The sequence below is a fragment of the Oncorhynchus gorbuscha genome, linkage group LG02, assembly GCF_021184085.1.
Source record: "Oncorhynchus gorbuscha isolate QuinsamMale2020 ecotype Even-year linkage group LG02, OgorEven_v1.0, whole genome shotgun sequence".
Classification (NCBI taxonomy): domain Eukaryota; kingdom Metazoa; phylum Chordata; class Actinopteri; order Salmoniformes; family Salmonidae; genus Oncorhynchus; species Oncorhynchus gorbuscha.
The window spans coordinates 12,842,627-12,857,418 of NC_060174.1; the positions used below are offsets into that span (position 1 = coordinate 12,842,627).

Below are 14,792 nucleotides of genomic sequence, written 5' to 3' on the forward strand. Positions count from 1 at the left end.
ACTGCTTCCTGGAGCAGCTCGAAGGCTGTGGCCATAAGGGGTAGCGGGTAACGGTTACGGACGGTTATGGCATTGAGTCCCCGGTAGTCGATGCAAGGACGTAATCCACCGTCTTTCTTGGCCACAAAGAAAAACCATTGCTCCCGCCAGGGAAGTGGATGGACGCATGAGGCCTGCTTCCAGAGCGTCCTTGATGTAGGTATCCATAGCAGCTCGTTCGGGTGGAGATAGGGAAAAGATCCGACCCCTGGGATGGCAAGTGCCCGGAAACAGTTCGATGGGGCAATCATAAGGTCTATGGGGTGGTAGCATGGTGGCTCTCTGTTTGCTAAATACCAGTTTGAGGTCATGGTAACACTCGGGAACTCGGGTCAGGTCGATGGATTCTAAAGACTCGGGAGTAGAACTCGGGGAATTCGGGAAAATACAAGTAGCTTGGCACGTAGGACCCCACTGCTTGATAGTGCCCACAGACCAGTCGATGTGAGGATTATGGCTGTGAAGCCAGGGGTATCCAAGGACGAGAGGGAACTCGGAACAGGAGATCAAATGACAGTTCATCAATTCCTGGTGTTGTGAAACTGAAAGTCGCAAGGAGGTAGTGACATGAGTGACAAGTCCAGATCCCAAAGGGCTTCCATCCAATGTAGTAACCCTCATGGGGTCACTTAGAGGTTCAGAGGGAACGCCATTCTCCTTCGCCCAGACACCATCCATGAAGTTACCTGCGGCTCCAGAGTCTACCAAGGCTTGAAGGTGAAGCTTGTGGTTGTCCCAGGAAAGGGTGACTGGAATGAGCAGACGGGAGTTGGATGGATGGGAGGAGGTTATGTTTCCCGTTACAGTTCCCCCCGGTCTGTACGGGACAGAGCGTTTCCCTGGAGCCCGGGACACGTGGAACGGAAATGGCCCGGTTTGCCGCAATATAGACAGCGTCACTCCCTCATCCGGCGGTCTCTCTCAGCCTGGGAGATGTGTCCAATCTGCATGGGTTCCGGTGGAGCCAGCGAGGATAAAGGTGGGGACTCGGAGCTGGGACTGATAGGGGCTAGAGGTCTACGGTTGAGTTCTCTCTCTCTCAGACCCTGGTCAATGCATGAGGCCAACTTGATCAGGGACTCGAGATTGTCCGGTGGTTCCCGAGTGGCCAGTTCATCTGGGATAGTGTCGGAAAGGCCTTTCAGAAAGCACACCGTGAGCGCCTCGTTGTTCCAGCCACTCGCTGCTGCCACCGTGCGGAACTGGATGGCATAGTCCATCACGCTGCGCCGACCTTGGTGGAGAGTCAGGAGCTGTTTGGTTGAGTCAGGACCACTGCTCGGGCCTTGAAACACTCGTTTGAATTCCTCAGCAAAGGCAGAGTAGCTGTCACAGCAGGAACTATGGGCATCCCACACAGCAGTAGCCCAGGCCAGGGCTTTTTCCAACAGCAGGGTGATGATATATGCGATCTTAGACCGGTCGGTGGGGAACGACGAGGGTTGCAGCTCGAAGGAGAGAGAACATTGGGTGAGAAACCCTTTACAAGCACTTGGATCACCTGAGAACCGTTGGGGAGGTGGAAGACGAGGTTCAGCCAGAGGGTTAACTGCCATGGGTACGTGAATCTGAGGTACTGGGACGGGAACTGTTGCCGGGGTAAGTCGATCAGATATCTGCTTTATGGAAGTCAGCATCTCCGACAGAAGATGAGAATGTCTAGCCATTAAGGCCTCTTGCTGAACCAGGGCGGCTTCGTGGCGTTGGACAGTCTCCTGGTGGTGGGACAGCATGGCAACAAGGTCCTGGGAACTGGCTGCCTCTGGGTTCATTTTTGGCTCTGTGTTTCTGTCAGGACCCGGTTACGAACCCAGGTCTCCGGAGTGAGAAACAGTCACTTAACCAACTGAGCCACGAATAGTCGGCAGAACCCAGAAGATGAGGCAGACACAGCAGTACTTGAGACGGTGTATTTAATGAAGTAAAAAGTGAAGTTCTTCAGGAAAACATGTAACTCCACAACCTCAAAAGGAATCCTACAAGAACAAAGGTAATCCTCCAAGACAAAAAAGGTAAATCCACAAGGTGGAAGGTAAAGCACAAAAAGCCTCAAAAGATACTCAAAAAACAAAAAAACAAGAACAAAAAAACAGAATTCCACAAGAGAGTCCCCCGGGATCAACAAGAGTTCTCAGAGTACTAGGGCTGGGTGCTAACATACAAACACAGAGCAAAGAACAGAGGAAAACAAAGGGTTTAAATACAATCAGGGGAAACGAGGCACAGGTGCAAATAATAATGGGGATCAAGGGAAAACAAAAGGTCAAAAGGCACAATGGGGGCATCTAGTGACCAAAAACCGGAACAACCCTGGCCAAATCCTGACAGTTAGAGGCAGAGAATCCCAGTGGAAAGAGGGAAACCGGCCAGGCAGAGACAGCAAGGGCGGTTCGTTGCTCCAGAGCCTTTCCGTTCACCTTCACACTCCTGGGCCAGACAACACTCAATCATATGGCCCACTAAAGAGATGAGTCTTCAGTAAAGACTTAAAGGTTGAGACCGAGTCTGCGTCTCTCACATGGGTAGGCAGACCATTCCATAAAAATGTAGCTCTATAGGAGAAAGCCCTGCCTCCAGCTGTTTGCTTAGAAATTCTAGGGACAATTAGGAGGCCTGCGTCTTGTGACCGTAGCGTACATGTAGGTATGTACGGCAGGACCAAATCAGAAAGATAGGTAAGAACAAGCCCATGTAATGCTTTGTAGGTTAGCAGTAAAAACTTGAAATCAGCCCTTGCCTTAACAGGAAGCCAGTGTAGGGAGCTAGCACTGGAGTAATATGATCAAATCTTTTGGTTCTAGTCAGGAGTCTAGCAGCTGTATTTAGCACTAACTGAAGTTTATTTAGTGCTTTATCCGGGTAGCCGGAAAGTAAAGCATTGCAGTAGTCTAACCTAGAAGTAACAAAAGCATGGATAAATCTTTCTGCATCATTTTTGGACAGAACGTTTCTGATTTTTGCAATGTTACGTAGATGGAATAAAGCTGTCCTTGAAACAGTGTTGATATGTTCGTCAAAAGAGAGATTAGGGTCCAGAGTAACGCCAAGGTCCTTCACAGTTTTATTTGAGACGACTGTACCACCATCAAGATTAATTGTCTGATTCAACAGAAGATCTCTATGTTTCTTGGGACCTAAAACAAGCATCTCTGTTTTGTCCAAGTTTAAAAGTAGAAAGTTTGCAGCCATCCACTTCCTTATGTCTGAAACAGGCTTCTAGTGAGGGCAATTTTGGGGCTTCACCACGTTTCATTGAAATGTACAGCTGTGTGTCATCCGCATAGCAGTGAAAGTTAACATTATGTTTTCGAATGAAATCGCCAAGAGGTAAAATATATAGTGAAAACAATAGTGGTCCTAAAACGGAACCTTGAGGAACACCGACATTTACAGTTGATTTGTCAGAGAACAAACCATTCACAGAGACAAACTGATATCTTTCCGACAGATATGATCTAAACCAGGCCAGAACTTGTCCGTGTAGACCAATTTGGGTTTCCAATCTCTCCAAAAGAATGTGGTGATCGATGGTATCAAAAGCAGCACGAGGACAGATGCAGAGCCTCGGTCTGACGCCATTAAAAGGTCATTCACCACCTTCACAAGTGCAGTCTCAGTGCTATGATGGGGTCTAAAACCAGACTGAAGAATTTTGTATACATTGTTTGTCTTCAGGAAGGCAGTGAGTTGCTGTGCAACAGCTTTTTCAAAATTTTTGAGAGGAATGGAAGATTCGATATAGGCTGATAGTTTTTTTATATTTTCTGGGCCAAGGTTTGGCTTTTTCAAGAGAGGCTTTATTACTGCCACTTTTAGTGAGTTTGGTACACATCCGGTGGATAGAGAGCCGTTTATCATGTTCAACATAGGAGGGCCAAGCACAGGAAGCAGCTCTTTCAGTAGTTTAGTTGGAATAGGGTCCAGTATGCAGCTTGAAGGTTTAGAGGCCATGATTATTTTCATCATTGTGTCAAGAGATACAGTACTAAAACACTTGAGTGTCTCCCTTGATCCTAGGTCCTGGCAGAGTTGTGCAGACTAAGGACAACTGAGCTTTGGAGGAATACGCAGATTTAAATTAGTAGTCCGTTAATTTGCTTTCTAATGATCATGATCTTTTCCTCAAAGAAGTATATGAATTTATTACTGCTGAAGTGAAAGCCATCCTCACTTGGGGAATGATGCTTTTAAGTTAGCTTTGCGACAGTATCAAAAATAAATGTTGGATTGTTCTTATTTTCCTCAATTAAGTTGGAAAAGTAGGATGATCGAGCAGCAGTGAGGGCTCTTCAATACTGCACGGTACTGTCTTTCCAAGCTAGTCGGAAGACTTCCAGTTTGGTGTGGCACCATTTCCGTTCCAATTTTCTGGAAGCTTGCTTCAGAGCTCGAGTATTTTCTGTATACCAGGGAGCTAGTTTCTTATGACAAATGTTTTTAGTTTTTAGGGGTGCAACTGCATCTAGGGTATTGCGCAAGGTTAAATTGAGTTCCTCAGTTAGGTGGTTAACTGATTTTTGTCCTCTGGCGTCCTTGGGTAGGCAGAGGGAGTCTGGAAGGGCATCAAGGAATCTTTGTGTAGTATTAGTAGCAGCAGTAGTAGTAGCAATAGTAGTAGCAGTAGCAGAAGTAGTAGTAGTAGTAGCAATAGTAGTAGCAGTAGGAGAAGTAGTAGTAGCAGCAGTAGGTGTAGGGGTAGTAGTAGCAGTAGCAGTAGTAGTAGCAATAGTAGTAGCAGAAGTATTAGTAGTAATAGCAGCAGTAGTAATAGCAACAGCAGTAGCAGAAGTAGTAGTAGTAGTAGCAGCAGTAGTAGCAATAGTAGTAGCAGAAGTAGTAGCAATAGTAGTAGTAGCAGCAGTAGTAGTAGCAATAGTAGTAGCAGAAGTAGTAGTAGTAGCAGCAGTAGTAGTAGGGGTAGGAGTAGCAGAAGTAGTACCAATAGTAGTAGCAGTAGTAGTAGCGATAGTAATAGCAGTAGCAGAGGTAGTAGTAGCAGTAGTCGTAGCAGTAGCAGTAGCAGTAGTAGTAGTAGTAGTAGTAGTAGTAGTAGTACTAGTAGTAGCAGTTTAAGTAGTAGTAGCCTATTGCAAAAGAAATAAACAAGCCAATGAAAGGTAGGTTAAACAGTTTATTAAAATGTATACATTTACTCACAAAATAAGTGTTCCAAAGGCTGGGAATATAATTTGACAGATAAAACACGGTCTGGGTTAATGGCAGAGAGATGCAGCTGTATCTGTGTTGGGCGAACAGGAAGGACCATGCGTTTTTGAGGCGACAGCTGAAGCTGGCGCTGGCGCGCGCGGAATGCGGCTGACGGCCAAAGTAGCGGTACTTTCATGAAAGCTGGTTGCGGATACGTAACCTCACCCATTAAACTTTGAGTCGTGAATGCGGCGCAGGCATCTCCGTGCTTTGACAAATTGGGTTTTCTATACTTGACATTACATTTGTTTTAATCTACTATCTGCACAGAAAAAAGTCCTAAAATAAGGAGGATATTACACTGAATCAGGTAAACTTTTTCCTGCAAAACTTTAATTTAAGATAATGTTTGTTATGTGGATGTTAAAATTCACATGTTGGGGAGAGTTTACATTTTGCCCCTCAATGGTTGATCTGGAAATTGAGATTTGTAACGTGAAGGAGAACATAATGCTATTCAGAAGACTAAGCAAAATTGAAAAGTGATATATTTCAGTCAGGCCTAGTTGACTTTGCTTTGCCATTCAGCTGTTTTATTTAGCTGTAAAATAAAAGATGATGATAGTTTGGTTTACTCCAGCGTAAAGGGGCAAACATGAGCAAACATCAAACAAAGAAATGTTTTTATTTTTTATTTTTATATACACAGATTATTCTAGCAGCTTGTCATGGTATTTAGTGGCAGCTGAGTGTACTATTAACCAAAAATAGGATTTGACTTGCCAGGCCTAAATGTATTGGTTAACGATGATATAGCAGTTCAAGTTAATCTACACAAATCCTTGCATGAATTGTGCGCTCAAGAAAAGTATTTATGAGTGTAACTATATCAGGGTAATGCAATAACCTGTAGATCATATTTAGGGTAATTAATACCTTTTGATTATTTTTTGCCAACCTATAAAGGTCATAATTGATACAGTAGGATACTTAAGTTAATATACCATATTGAAGTGCTTCAACAATACACTGTAAAAATAGAAAGTCTCCAAAATACAAAAAATCCCATCAAAATCTCAGTTTAAACTAGAGCTATCATATCTCAATCCACCACATCCTATGTCATCATTCCGCATCTACGGTGGAAGGTGGCCGTGAGACCATGAGACATCGCAAAAATGTTTGTAGAGTTTGAACGGTTTGGCCTACAAATTATTATGGAAAAAGGAGACTCTCACGAACACGACGGTGTTCTCCGTTTTACTCTACCACCCTCACATTAGACTCATCTGAAGGTAACCCATACAAACTAATGGATTGTGCCAACAAAAATAAGAGTTAAATATGTGTCCAAAACAACACAAATATTTCCTGAGTTTTCTTATATCTCCTAGATATAGGAAATACACGTCAAAACCTTATTCATTGTGATTCATTTTTTGACTGAAGAGGCACAACGCTCGCTCACCATTCAACATTCTTAGTTTTATTAGATAAGTTTAAAGCATTGACATTTCGGCCTTCAATGGTCTTCTTCAGAATCCTTTTTTGGCATTTATACATGTGTTATTCAATTTGTTTCTATGGGCTATAGTAGTAAAGGCCAAATTCAATATAATTTTTGTTGTTGTTGTTGATAAAATATCATTTTTTTTCTATACCTGAAGGGGTCCTAACATTCAAAATGAAATAGCTAAACAATGCATTGTTAAAACAATTCCATATGTTAACTTAGTACACCCTAAAATAAGGTAAATACAACTTAATATGTTGCTCAAAATGTATCTTTCATGATGATATCCAAAGAGAGAGACAATTGAGTGACTGAACTCATTGGAAGTCTGGTTTTAATCTCTTCAACGGTGTTGTACACACGTTTGAAGAAAGAAAAGTATGTTTCTACTGTATATTAGTATTAAGCTTGTTGTGCCGTGAGGTGTAATAGATCATGATGAACGCATATCAAAACCATCAGACAAATGAAGTTCAATGAGGACAATATCCATTTCCACATTCATGCTCGGCAATGGAAAACACTAGTGCTGAATCTTTACTTCTTTCAGTTTAACCTGTAGTTACTGCTGGTGGTTCGAACACTGTGCTTGACAATGCCTGCTGAAGCAGTATATAATAGCAAAAGCATAAAACAATACTAAACTTTAAGACACCAAGCAAAAGGATTTAATTCTGCACGTGACAGGATTCAAATCATCAGAATGCTGCTTGGAAGCTTAAGAGAGGAAACTGCACCAATTATGCACTAAATTGGACTCAAAACACCAAAATAGTGTATTCAACCTTCTCTGTTAGTGTTCCTAGTCCCTGGCAAGGTGTTACACCATGTAACATTTCAAAACGTCTCAGGATGATGTTTTTCAAGTTTTGTCTCCTTCAAGTTGGTGGCAGCTCAGTTGCCCTAAAAAATGTTTTTAAAACAGTGTATTATAAAAATGCATGAAATTATATTGTATTTTGGCGAAGGCCTACAACTTCTTTGTAGAGAGATGATGACTTGGACATTGTGTTTGCTTACTGTTTCCCCAAATTGTACCATTTTGTCCATTTGTGATTTGCACAGACACAATATTGTGCTAAAAAGGGTATATTCATTTAATTGATATGAATTATAGACTTTATTATCATGCCTGGTTATTTCAGCTGGATTGAAGAGGGCAGTGCAGTCTGTTAACCAGCTCCACAGCTGTGACAGACGTTCTGAACCCAGTCTAATGATTAATTGGACAGAGGGAAACATAGCCAGTCGAGATAACCTCTTAGAAAGTAGTCTTGAGTTATTCATATTTTGGTAAAATCAAGTTAATGACCTGTTACTCTCTCTGTTCTCAACCTTCAGACTGGTAATCCACACCAACAACATCATAGTAGTTGTCGCAATCAAAGTAATTGCTGTGATATGTCCCAACTCAGCTGTTCATCAGGTGTGTAATGTGAGATTGATTTAACTCAAAGTCTAACTATACACTGTTAATTAAGTAGGCCTGTTGATCAACAAATCAACATTTGGTACATTTAGGTCTACCCTTCAAGTTTCCAATCCATGAATCAATGAAATCAATCAAATGTTATTTGATGGCCTGTCTCTTTTTATTAAGCACGTGTTAACCCCAAACCTCCCTGACTGTTTACTTCAGTATCATTACCAAGTCGCTCTGGATAAGAGCGTCTGCTAAATGACTTAAATGTAAATGTAAATGTAAGTGAATTGATGGTAATACATTCTACATTTAGCTTACATTTCTAACACACTGATAAACAGTAACCTTTCTAGTGTCTGATGACTCTATGGCCAAATTATCTCTTGCTCGTCCGATTGTCTGGTACTAAGTCTGTTACTGAGTCTGTTACTGAGTCTGTTACTGAGTCTGTTACTGAGTCTGTTACTGAGTCTGTTACTGAGTCTGTTACTAAGGCTGGTAATAAGTCTGTTACTAAGTCTGTTACTAAGTCTGTTACTAAGTCTTTTACTGAGTCTGTTACTGAGTCTGTTACTAAGGCTGGTAATAAGTCCGGTACTAAGTCTGTTACTAAGTCTGTTACTGAGTCTGTTACTAAGTCTGTTACTGAGTCTGTTACTGAGTCTGTTACTGAGTCTGTTACTGAGTCTGTTACTAAGGCTGGTAATAAGTCTGGTACTAAGTCTGTTACTGAGTCTGTTACTAAGTCTGGTAATAAGTCTGGTACTAAGTCTGGTACTAAGTCTGTTATTAAGTCTGTTACTGAGTCTGTTACTAAGTCTTTTACTGAGTCTGTTACTGAGTCTGTTACTAAGGCTGGTAATAAGTCCGGTACTAAGTCTGTTACTAAGTCTGTTACTGAGTCTGTTACTAAGTCTGTTACTGAGTCTGTTACTGAGTCTGTTACTGAGTCTGTTACTAAGGCTGGTAATAAGTCTGGTACTAAGTCTGTTACTGAGTCTGTTACTGAGTCTGTTACTAAGGCTGGTAATAAGTCTGGTACTAAGTCTGTTACTAAGTCTGGTACTAAGGCTGGTACTAGGGCTGGTACTAAGGCTGGTACTAAGGCTGGTAATAAGGGTGGTACTAAGTGTGGTACTAAGTGTGGTACTAAGTCTGTTACTGGGTCTGTTACTGGGTCTGTTACTAAGGCTGGTAATAAGTCTGTTACTGAGTCTGTTACTGAGTCTGTTACTGAGTCTGTTACTAAGGCTGGTAATAAGTCTGGTAATAAGTGTGGTACTAAGGCCGGTACTAAGGCCGGTACTAAGGCCGGTACTAAGTGTGGTACTAAGTGTGGTACTAAGTGTGGTACTAAGGCTGGTAATAAGTCTGGTACAAAGGCTGGTAATAAATCTGGTACTAAGTGTGGTACTAAGGCTGGTACTAAGGCTGGTACTAAGTGTGGTACTAAGGCTGGTAATACGTGTGGTACTAAGGTTGGTACTAAGTCTTATGTTTTGTCAAGGGTCTGTTGGGTGACATGTGGCTACCGACCCTCGCTCTGTCCATCCGCATACCACTCATCAGAAATAGCCATGAACACATGGTCTGGACACACAAGCGGGCTATACTTAGTGTCCTGGCCCTGGATAATGTGCTGTGGCTCAGCATACTGAGGGGAGGAGGTGGAGGACGAGCACCCCTTTCCTTCCCCAAACTGCAGCAGCCATGAGGTGCCTGCCGCCCCAAACAGACACCCGCAAAACTCCAGCTGCTCTGCAAAAAAATATGTATTTATCATGTGATATTCTGTAGGGTATCAATCAATCGCATGTATTTTATAGAGCTATTTTGCAGCAGTTATCACAAAGTGCTTCACAGTACACTTTGTTTGCTGTACAGTATACATATATGTAGGGTACACTCTTAAGTTTGTCCCCATAGCAGAACCCTTTTTGGTGCTGGGTAGAACCCTTTCTAGAACCCTCTATGGATGGTTCTTCAAAGATCCCCCTGATATATAATGAATAAAAATATAAACTCAATATGCAACAATTTCAAAGAATTTACAGAGTTATAGTTCATAGAAGGAAATCAGTCAAATGAAATAAATTCATTAGGCCCTAGTCTATGGATTTTACATGACTTGGCAAGGTTGCAGCCATGGGTGGTCATTGGAGGGCATTGGCCCAACCACTTGAAAGCCAGGCCCACCCACTGGGGAGTCAGGCCCAGCAAATCAGAATGAATTTTCACCAACAAAATGGCTTTGTTGCAGACATAAATACTTGTGTTGTGTGGAAAAAATGTACATTTTAAAATGACCTTTTATTACCCCCAGCACAAGGTGCACCTGTGGAATAATGCTGTTTAATTAGCTTCTTGATTCACCACACCTGTCAGGTGGATTCATTATTTTAGCTAAGGACAAATGCTCACTAACAGGGATGTAAACATATTTGTGCACAAAATTTGAGAGAAATAAGTGTGAAAATTTGTGCAAGTGTGTAATGCTCGTCGAAATGGGTAGACCAAGGCACAACGTGATTTGGGTTCATCATAATTTATAGAATGTGAACCAACAACAAAAACAATAAAGAGAAACAAACAAACGAACATATAGCCTTGTAGGGCTCAAAAGCAACAATACAAAAACAAGATCCCACAAACAACAGGTGGGAAAAGGCTACCTAAATATGATCCCCAATCAGAGACAACGATAGATAGCTGCCTCTGATTGGGAACATAGATATCTAAAAACTAGACTACACAGAGAAATAATAATCTAGAACACCCCCCCAGTCACACCCTGACCTACTCCACCATAGAAAATAAAGGCTTTCTATGGTCAGGACGTGACAAAGTGGAACATTTCTGGGATTTTTTTTTCAGCTCATGAAACATGGGCCAACACTTTACATGCTCCGTTTGTATTTTTATTCAGTGTAATTCTGCCTAGAACCCGCTATGAAAGGTTCTGCTTATAACCATCTATGAAGGGTCCTACCAATAACCATTTTATCATCTAAAGATTATTCCTAGAACTGCTATGAATGGTTCCCCCAGCCTTATTAGCCTTTAAAATGTTATTATTTATGACAATAGATTATATACGTCATAAGGACTTTCTTTGAGGGCCTAATTATACCCTAACACAGTGGTGTTAGAGAAGATCCTAGTTGACAGGTCACTTTAGGCCTGCAAATCACATTATGCTGGCTTGCAAAGTGACGTGTAATTCCTACTGGAATCCAGCCAGAGTTAGGATATCCAACAAGTGGAAATGTTAATCACCTGTAACTTGCATTCTGCATGACTACCAGAATAGGGATGATTGAATACTGAGACTACCTCAATCATCTAAACTGGAAAAACCATCTCAGTAACAGGTCCAATAAATCAAATTACTAATAGATTGGATTTTTTTCACAAACTGTATATTTTTTATCTTCCTGTAGCATAAAACTAATCAACCAATCAATGTACATGCAAAAGCATAGAGATTACCATAAAACAAACAATTCTGAAAATCTCCATGCAATAGAGCCTCCTGGGAAATATTATAGTTGGTTTTATATAGAACCCTTCTTGCCTTCCAAAGAATTCTTCTTGCCTTCCAAAGAATCATCAAAGAACCCTGTATTCCAAAATCAGTTCTTAGGATGTTAAAGGTTCAAGGTTGACTTACAAAAAACTGTTGTCTTCCAAAAAGGGTTCTTCAGATCAAAATGGTTCTTGGTAGAAACTTTTTGGAACCCTTTTTTAAAGAGTGAAGTGAAACAGATACAGATATTAAAAGTTACACACATTATTGAAGTACATACATGTATAGGCTAGCCATTTACCACACCAGACTTATGAAAGGGCACTACATAATGTTTACTGGTAAAATTGTTGTCCTAGCTCTGCATTCGGTATTGAATAAACTAAATCTGAAGTTCATCATTGGGAGAAATGTTTCACCATTACATTGCCCATCTTTGAGGAAAACCGAGGTGAATGAGACTACATTTTGCTAGCGTTTTTCTTTACAGTATGTTTCATGATGGGGCAGAGGAGCCTCATACACATTTTGAAGGGAAATACAGTATGTTTCATGATGGGGCAGAGGAGTATCATACACATTTTGAAGGGATATACAGTATATTTCATGATGGGGCAGAGGAGTATCATACACATTTTGAAGGGATATACAGTATGTTTCATGATGGGGCAGAGGAGCCTCATACACATTTTGAAGGGAGATACAGTGCATTTGTAAAGTATTCAGACCTCTTGACTTTTTCAACATTTTGTTAAGTTACAGCCTTATTCTAAAATGGATTAAATCATTTCCCCCCTCATCAATCTACAAACAGTACCCCATAATGACAAAGCAACAATAGGTTTTTAGAAATGTTTGCTAATTTATACAACATAGAAAAAAATGAAATATCACATAAGTATTCAGACCGTTGCGTTAAGTGTTGTGGTGGAGTAACGAAAAGATTCCCTGTGTCTGTGACGCCCGCCGTTTGGTGCGACACAGACCCGGTCCCGAGCATGGTGAAACTGAGAAGTCACTGTCTGTCCTATTGAGTTTTGAAGCAGAGTATGAGGTGGCGGTGCTATCTAGTGGGGGAGCAGCCTTAGAAGTTGATGTTGCGGACAAAAATGATTCAAGGAAATGAAAATGGTATAACTTGAGAAGGCAAAGAACGTGATGTACATCTCATTCGAAATAATACATTTACATAAGTATTTAGACCCTTTACTCAGTACTTTGTTGAATCATCTTTGGCAGCGATTACAGCCTCAAGTCTTCTTGGGCTTGGCACACCAGTATTTGGGGAGTTTCTCCCATTCTTCTCCGCAGATCCTCTCAAGCTCTGCCAGGTTGGATGGGGAGCGTCGTTGCACAGTTATTTTCAGGCCTCTCCAGAGATGTTCGATTGGGTTCAAGTCAGGGCTCTGGCTGGGCCACTCAAGGACATTCAGAGACTTGTCTCGAAGCCACTCCTGCGTTGTCTTGGCTGAGGTCCTGAGCGCTCTGGAGAAGGTTTTCATCAAGGATCCCTCTGTACTTTGCTCCGTTCAATCATGCCTCGATCCTGACTAGTCTCCCAGCCGCTGAAAAACATTGCCACAGCATGATGCTGCCACCACCCTGCTTCACCATATTGATGGTGCCAGGTTTCCTCCAGATGTGACGCTTGGCATTCAGGCCATTTGGCAAACTCCAAGCGGGCTGTTATGTTCCTTTTACTGAGAAATGGCTTCCGTCTGGCCACTTTACCATAAAGACCTGATTGGTGAAGTGCTGCAGAGATGGTTGTCCTTCTGGAAGGTTATCCCATCTCCACAGAGGAACTCTAGAGCTCTGTCAGACTGACCATTGGGTTCTTGGTCACCTCCCTGACCAAGACCCTTCTCCGGTTGCTCAGTTTGGCCGGGTCGGCCAGCTCTAAGAAGAGTGTTAGTGGTTCCAAACTTCTTTCATTTAAGAATGATGGAGGCCATTGTGTTCTTGGGGACCTTCAAATCTGCAGGAATGTTTTGGTACCCTTCCCCAGATCTGTGCCTCGACACAATCCTGTCTCGAAGCTCTATGGACAATTCCTTCAACCTGATGGCTTGGTTTATGATCTGACATGTACTGTCAACTGTGGGACCTTATACAGACAGGTGTGTGCCTTTCCAAATCATGTCCAATCAATTGAATTGACCACAGGTGGACTCCAATCAAGTTGGAGAAACATCTCAAGGATGATCAATGGAAACAGGATTCACCTGAGCTCAATTTGGAGTGTCATAGCAAAGGGTCTGAATACTTATGTAAATAAGGTATTTATGTTTTTTTTTCCACTTTGTCATGATAGGGTATTATTGTGTGTAGATGAATACATCTAAGAATATGGCTGTAACTTTAAAAAAAAATGTGGGAAAGGGGAAGGGGTCTGAACTTGAGTAATAAATTATGAATAATACATGATTATGTGACGAGAAAGATGTTTGTTGTTATTGTACCATACCATAATGGTGTTTTTATTTTTTTGACAGGTAACATTTGAAGAGGGCTCTGTTAATTTGTCAGCGTGGCATGAACATGACTGAGGTAGCACAAAATATTGCTGATGTCGCACACGACATGACTCATGTGGCACATGATATGTGTGATGAAGCACACAAAATGAGTGATAAAGAGAACAACGACAACATGAACGAGTTGCATGGCCATGTGGCACACAAAGAGGACGATGTGGAACACGACAAGCATGATTTGGCACACAAGAACAATGAGGCATACAAAAATAACGATGTGTCCCATGACGAACATGATGAGGCACAAGAAAAGAATGAGGCGCACAGCGACAATGAGGAAGAAGTTCACACCGAAGAGGATGAGGTTCGCACAGAGCCCGAGGAAGAGGAGGAGGAAGAAGGTGAGGCACACGACAGGAATGATGTGGAGCACAAAGAAAATTATACAGTTAAGGATAAGGCAAGGCAAAGTTCAAGATCCAGGAAGGACAAGAACGATGTGGCACAAAATGGAGTGGCACATGACATGAACGATGAGTCAGAGAAAGAAGAGAAGGACCAGTCACAGAACGTATCTGAGGTGGCTCTGAAACAAAAGGTGAGGCACGGCCCTCAATCGGCGTGGTGTTCATCTTGCTATCAACAGTTGAAATGGATATATGTGAT

At 41.9% G+C, this 14,792-nt stretch overlaps 1 protein-coding gene across 6 annotated transcripts in view; it reads left to right on the forward strand.

The window, feature by feature from the left end:
• The window catches only part of LOC123997300 (nexilin-like), a 49,137-nt gene that overhangs the window by 8,067 nt on the left and 26,278 nt on the right, over nucleotides 1–14,792 (forward strand). For 2 of the 6 annotated variants that reach the window (XM_046301447.1, XM_046301473.1), the window contains exons 1-2: nucleotides 5,404–5,557; nucleotides 14,145–14,724. In XM_046301447.1, the coding sequence (XP_046157403.1) occupies nucleotides 14,185–14,724 (540 nt within the window). In that variant the 5' untranslated portion in view covers nucleotides 5,404–5,557; nucleotides 14,145–14,184. Of the gene's footprint in view, nucleotides 1–5,137; nucleotides 5,157–5,403; nucleotides 5,558–8,041; nucleotides 8,127–14,144; nucleotides 14,725–14,792 lie in introns of those variants that run through there. The other 4 variants (XM_046301461.1, XM_046301468.1, XM_046301453.1 and 1 more) reach the window with 3 other exon arrangements.